We start from the raw sequence: 6092 nt of genomic DNA on the forward strand, positions 1-6092 counted from the left end.
CAAGTCTAACTCACTCAAGCCTGCCCACCCAGTTGTCTTGCCCACACACCTTCTGCCTCCCTGAGAGAACAGGGCGGACTGCATGAGCCCTGCCCACTCATCACAGAGGCCAGGAGAGCACATGACCAATGGCAGGTAGACCTTAGCCCACATCCCATCCACCCTTTTCCTGCTCTGGCTCCCTCGGACTTTCCACCAGGTGCTGACTAACCCAGCTGTTGACCACACGGACATCTGGAACCCCAGGAAGGAACCAACCCACTCTCTTTCCCACATTAGTGAGGGATTGAGACACTCTGAAGCACCTGCCCAAGGCCCGTATCGCCAAGACGGCCGCCCTCGGGAGTGTGAAGGAAGCTGCCAGTTTCAGTCTGCACTGATAAGCAGTGTGGCAAACCTGGTCAGCCCCTGAGGAACAGGCAACTCCCAGCCCGCATGCTTCCCACATACAAAGCCCAGTCATGAAGGCCACTGGCTTTATTGATTTAAAAAACTTTACAAGGACAGTGACTGTTCTGCCAAAAAGACTGCCAAATGGCATAAAAGAGACCACAGGTGGGGGTGGGGGTGAGGGACAGGGCCAGGAATCCACTCAGAAAAGCTGTTAATTATTGTCATGAAACTGGCAGGGAAAGGAGAAGGAAGATGCATGCAAGGGTGACAATTCCAAAAAAGTTGAAATGGTGAGGGGAGAGAACTCCCCAAAGGCCCTGGAGTACATGGGAGGTGTGCACGACAACAGCAATCTCTTCCTTTGTAGAGGACGGAGGAGGAGTCCTCACTAGGCTGCAAACTCTGGAGACTCAATGCTGGGGCTTGGGATCGGGGGCTCCCCAGAGAGCATCACAAGAAGGCGTCACACCACTCCCGGAGGCAGCCAAAGCAGTCCCGGGACTGCTTGGCATTGGCGCCGCACGTGTCCTTCAGCCATTCCCGGAAGAGGTCTTCATCTTTCTTTAGGACCAGAAACTGGCCGAGGACCACATAGGCCTGCAAAACGGGCAAAGCAAAAGATGGGCTGCTGAGTGCTCTGTAGGACTACGGACAAGATGACCACTTCCTGGGACTTCCCTGCTGGCCCAGTGGTAAAGAATCTGCCGTGCAATTCAGGGGACATGGGTTCAATCCCTGGCCCGGAATCTAACATCCTACTTGCTGTGGGGCAACTAAGCCCCGTGGGTTCTGGAGCCTGTGAGTCACAATGAAAGATCCTGCATGCTGCAACTAAGACCCCAGGGCAAACAGAAATAAAACATCACGGGGGAAAAAAGGGCCACTTTCCTGTGGCTCCCCACACAGGAGCCCAAGAGGCAGGGTGGGTTCTTCCCGGCTGACTCTGAAGACCACACACGAGCGTCCACCAACCCGCACCCCCAGATATACACACCCTCCTCACTCCCCAGCTGCCAGGAAATACTGTAGTCGTGCCCCGCCCCCCGGCCAACTACAGGCGGCCACTCCGCACCTTATCAAAGCCCCTTTCCTCCAGTTTCTTGCCCAGGACTTCGCCAATCCCGGCCAGGCTTCCCACCGGCTTCTCCCCCATGGGCTCTGCCACGAAGTCTCGGTGCTTTTGGGAGGTTGTCATCTCGATCAAGCTTAATCTGGGAATCCCAAGAAAAGGGAAATTAGGCCTGAAAACCCGGGAACGCCCGCAAACCCAATGGCAATCTCACAGGAAGAGAATGCCAGAGCAGCTGTTATGGGAGCTTTCTCGATTCCCCCCACTTCACAGATGAGAAAACTGAGGTCTAAGCAAGAGTGTTTTCCTCACTGTTTAAGAGCGAAGTCTCTCCCAGTCCCTGCGGGAGCTGGGTTTTGGTACCGCCCCCGAGGAGAAACTATCTTGCCCTAACAGGCGGCGCATGCAGAACAAAGGTATGATTTCCACAGTCGGTCAGCACCCAGGGCCCGCCCTGAAGCTGTCACTCCTCTGTGACCTTGGCTGGGCAAAAACAGCACTGACTTGGGTCTGGAATGGCCACTTGGCCCGAAAAGCAAATGAAGGGCTCTCTGACCCAGCCGCCGCACAGGCTGCGCCCAGAGCGAAGGCGCAGCCCGAGCACGCACACCCGCTCAGCCAGCCGCGTCAGCTCCACACCTGGACTCCCGCCGCGCCCTACGCCGTGGACCCCGCCCCCAAGGCGCCGCGCCCCGCCCCCTCCCAGCGCCTCGCTGAGCCCTCTCGGAGAGCGCATCGTCTGGCCCTTCTCAGCGCTTGCGGCCCCTCTCCTCCCTGCCTCCCCCTCCTCCCCGCGCCCGTTCTGGCCTCCAGCCCGAGCCCTGCTCCGCGGCTCGCGCTCACCCGCAGCTCCCGTTTCTGTAACGGCTTCTCCCGCCAGCCGGCTGCTCCCGCCGCTACCTCAGCCCACTAGAACTTTCTTCCACTTCCGCTTCCGGGTCGCCTCAAGGGCCGCCTAAAAAAAAAAAAACCAACCTACATTGGGCACTTCTAGCCGCTTAGAGTCATAGAGTTGAGACACCACCCGGACCTCGAGAGCGCCCTTAGTAGGTGTTTATTTCCGGTTGCTTCGCAGGAAGCCAGACTGCCTTTTGTAGCCTTGCTTCTTGGGAAGCATTTCCGGCCTCAGGGAACAGAAACCTGTGAGAAGAAAACTTTATTTATCTGCTGAACGGCATGCGGAACTTAACCACTTAACCTTGGCCGACCTGGTGGTGGGAAGAATTAGAGAAACGGACAAGGAGAGAGGCGTGACCAGGAGACTTCCGGGAGAGCGCCTGAAGTACGGTGTCCGACTCAGGCCTACACGCGTTGTCCTCCTCACTGCCGGACTTGTTAGAGTCGGACGGGAACCGGATGCGCCCGAGACCTGAGTCCAAGCCGACTCCACCGTCGTGACCACTGGCGAGTCCTTTTTCTCTGCTTTCATTGCCTCAGCTCTGAAGTGAGTCGTGGACGAGCCGATCTCAGCGTCCTACTTGGAGAACCGGGTCGTTCTGGCAGCTCTCGTGGGATCCGAAGGCTTGAGAGTAAGTTTAGATCTTTCCCTCTGAGCATTTTTCCTCCGGGATAGGGAAGGAGGAGGGCAGGGAATGGCAACTAGAGATGACACTTCGGAGTTTCCTTTGGAAACCATCATGACTTCGAGCAAACTCGGGGAGATCGTTAAGGACAGGGAAGCCTGGCGTGCTGCAGTCCATGGGGTCGCAAGAGTCGGACATGACTTAACGAGTGAACAACAGTCTTCTGAGTACGCATCAGTCGTTGTCTTGCAGTACCAGGGTCAGAAACAGTAGATGCCAAAGATCAAATCGGTCTCAGTTCAGTTCAGTCGCTCAATCGTGTCTGACTCCTTGCGACCCCATGGACTGCAGAACACCAGGCTTCCCTGTCCATCACCAACTCCCGGAGCTTGCTCAGACTCATGTTCATTGAGTTGGTGATGCCATCCAACCATTTCATCCTCTGTCGTCCCCTTCTCCTCCTGACTTCAGTCTTTCCCAGCATCAGGGTCTTTTCCAGTGAGCCAATTCTTTGCATCAGGTGGCCAAAGTATTGGAGTTTCAGCTTCAGCATCAGTCTTTCCAATGAATATTCAGAACTGATTTCATTTAGGATTGACTGGTTGGATCTCCTTGAAGACCAAGGGACTCTCAAGAGTCTTCTCCAACACCACAGTTCAAAAGCATCCATTTAGTCTACCTTGCCCTTAAATTAGCTCATTCCTGACCTGGCTTGTCTTAGCTGGTCTGTGTCTGTAGGCTATTGAGAGACTGAACGTCTGTGTGGTTGTGTCACACCTGAGATGTACAAGCAGGTGAAGGAAGAAGTGACTCACCTTGCTTCTTCCCCAAGTGGTTCCCAGAAGAGCTTATTTTTCTAAAACATATATTTAGTTTTTATGGTTATGCCAGTACTTAAGGGATAAACACAAGTTACTTTTATGTGTCTTATGCTGTGTTTCCTGCTTTGCTTATGATTATTTTGTTCTAATACTAATGCTCTGGGTTAGTTCTCTGAAGTCTAGAGAAACTGAAAAGCCAGGAAATAACCAAGGTGGGATTTGAGCCCAGTTAATTGGATTTCAGAGCCCATGTTCTTCCCCAGGACATTGTGTCACTCCTCGGTAAAAGGCCCGTCCTCATCTTCAAAAGAGTCCTGGCCTCTCAGCCTACCATCTGAAACACTCAGGAGGAAGAGTTGAGAGTCTCTGCATCCCTCACCTCCCTGGGACAGGACCCACCATGTCTCAGGCCACCAAGAGGAAACATGTGGTGAAGGAGGTGCTGGGGGAGCACATGGTGCCCTCTGACCAGCAGCAGATCGTGAGGGTGAGTGGCGTCAGGGACCGTCTGCTCTGCCTCCCCCAGCCCTCCATCCCTCTTAGGCCCCTGGGGTTGGGCAGGGTGCTGTACAGCTCAGCAGGTGTTGAAACTGGCTGATGAAGCTGACTGGTTCTTGGTCTCTCCTGGACCAGGTCCTCAGGACCCCAGGGAACAATCTACATGAGGTGGAGACAGCCCAGGGGCAGCGCTTCCTGGTGAGCATGCCCTCCAAGTACCGCAAGAACATCTGGATCAAAAGAGGTGAGAGAGGCAGCCTTTTGGGAGACTGAACCGTTTCCTGTGGCCTCGGCTTCCCCCACCACAAGCAGGACCCACTGTGCTTTTCGCTTCTCCCCTTGCAGGGGACTTTCTCATCGTTGACCCTATTGAAGAAGGAGAGAAGGTGAAGGCTGAGATCTCCTTTGTGCTCTGCAAAGACCACGTGCGCTCTCTGCAGAAGGATGGGCACTGGTAGGGTGGTCCTCATGGTCATTGGCGGCCCCACTTCTCTGGGAATTTCGTTCATACCTGTGGGCTTAGGGGAGGGAAGGTTGTGGCATTTCAGGCAGGAACAGCTGCAACAGCTCTTGCTGAGAGGGTTTCTCTGTCCTTTCTGACCTTGGCTTTTCTCTTGGCATAGGCCCGAGGCCTTCTCCGAAGTGGCTGAGAAACACAACAATAGGAACAGGTGAGACACAAGTCTTGGGATGAGGAAGACAGAAAATGGGGATTCAGACCTTGGTACCTTGAGGGGAAATACAGTTTTCCTTTCTTTGTAGATCAGGTCCCTGGTGAGAGTGCCTGAATATGTGGTCATGAGTATGGCTTGAAAGTCAGATCTCCTGGGTTAAAGTCTGGGCTTTGCAAGTTACAACTTTAAGCAGGTTAAGCTCTTAGGCTCGGATTTCATCACCTCTAAAATGGGAGGTCTGTGGGGATTGAAGAGACTGATGCTTGTAAAATTGCTTAGTATAGTACCTGGTAAGCAGTGTGAGTTCATTGAGTGTTAGTTGGGTCATAGTAGAATCATTACTATTAAAATCAGCAGTTCTAATGAATTTCTGAGATGGGTGTGGGGAGGTAGTGTTTTGCCAGCGCTCCTTGGCCCAGTTTTCCTGCAGTTCTTTCTCTGTCTGGCTCACCGAGCCCTGACTGCTTGGCCATATCGTCCTCTTTGTGAGGCTCCTTGTTTGCAGGTCTTCTCAGAAGGCACTGGGCTAACTCTCTCCATTTCCCCCGTGCAGACAGACTCAGCCAGAACTCCCAGCTGAGCCACAGTCGTCAGGAGAAGAGTCCAGCTCTGAAGACGATTCTGACCTTTTTGTTAACACCAACCGCAGACAGTATCATGAGAGCGAGGAGGAGAGTGAAGAGGAGGAGGCGACCTGAGACCCCGGGACCCACTTCTCCTCTTGCTCAGAGTCTAGTCCTGGGCTCCTCTGAGCATGGACATTCCCAGGGGGCTCTGCGGATCTTTCCCCCTGGATGGGGACGAGGCAGGGCCCCTCTCTGAACTGACCTTCTGACATAGGAGAATTAAACCCCTGGTGGGTGCTGACTCATGCTGGTGTTGGAGTGGCTCTTTGGAGGAAGGAGGGACATGGATAAGATGACACACTGCTCCTCGGTGGTGGCCTCGTGGGCAGGTGGGCTGAATGGTCAGGAAATGGGGAATTTCTGAAATCTTTCCTAGTTTCTTCCTGTCTCGTCCAGGATTTAAGTCAATGCCAGGCCCTGTGTGCTTCCTTGCATGTAGTTAATGCATGGGGGCTTTCCCACTTCATTGCCTCCTTGCAGTTAATGAT

At 53.9% G+C, this 6092-nt stretch overlaps 2 protein-coding genes across 3 annotated transcripts; one reads left to right on the forward strand and one right to left on the reverse strand.

Moving 5' to 3' along the window:
- Nucleotides 1-462: 462 nt before the first annotated feature.
- BANF1 (BAF nuclear assembly factor 1) lies at nt 463-2436 on the reverse strand. 2 transcript variants are annotated; one of them, XM_043926463.1, is made up of 3 exons: nt 2306-2436; nt 1466-1604; nt 463-990 (listed from the first exon to the last, which is right to left on the reverse strand). In XM_043926463.1, the coding sequence occupies exons 2-3, from the start codon at nt 1586-1588 to the stop codon at nt 844-846; spliced, it is 270 nt and encodes an 89-aa protein (XP_043782398.1). In that variant the 5' UTR covers nt 1589-1604; nt 2306-2436; the 3' UTR covers nt 463-843. The 2 variants fall into 2 exon arrangements, with proteins under 2 accessions (XP_043782398.1, XP_043782405.1); XM_043926470.1 differs by lacking the exon at nt 2306-2436 and adding an exon at nt 1775-2077.
- A 102-nt stretch (nt 2437-2538) lies between these two features.
- On the forward strand, nt 2539-5849 carry EIF1AD (eukaryotic translation initiation factor 1A domain containing). The gene is made up of 6 exons (XM_043926449.1): nt 2539-2991; nt 4070-4293; nt 4440-4548; nt 4650-4758; nt 4928-4975; nt 5532-5849. Exons 2-6 carry the CDS (start codon nt 4207-4209, stop codon nt 5674-5676), a joined length of 498 nt encoding a protein of 165 aa, XP_043782384.1. The 5' UTR covers nt 2539-2991; nt 4070-4206; the 3' UTR covers nt 5677-5849.
- Nucleotides 5850-6092: the final 243 nt, after the last annotated feature.

Source organism: Cervus elaphus, chromosome 2, assembly GCF_910594005.1.
Source record: "Cervus elaphus chromosome 2, mCerEla1.1, whole genome shotgun sequence".
NCBI lineage: Eukaryota > Metazoa > Chordata > Mammalia > Artiodactyla > Cervidae > Cervus > Cervus elaphus.

Coding starts and splice junctions, on each gene's coding strand:
- BANF1 (XM_043926463.1), bottom strand. CDS start 1,588: ATGACAACCTCCCAAAAGCACCGAGACTTCGTGGCAGAGCCCATGGGG. Junction 991..1,465: donor AGGAAAGGGGCTTTGATAAG/GTGCGGAGTGGC, acceptor CCCGTTTTGCAG/GCCTATGTGGTCCTCGGCCA.
- EIF1AD (XM_043926449.1), top strand. CDS start 4,207: ATGTCTCAGGCCACCAAGAGGAAACATGTGGTGAAGGAGGTGCTGGGG. Junction 4,759..4,927: donor CTGCAGAAGGATGGGCACTG/GTAGGGTGGTCC, acceptor CTCTTGGCATAG/GCCCGAGGCCTTCTCCGAAG. Junction 4,976..5,531: donor AAACACAACAATAGGAACAG/GTGAGACACAAG, acceptor TCCCCCGTGCAG/ACAGACTCAGCCAGAACTCC.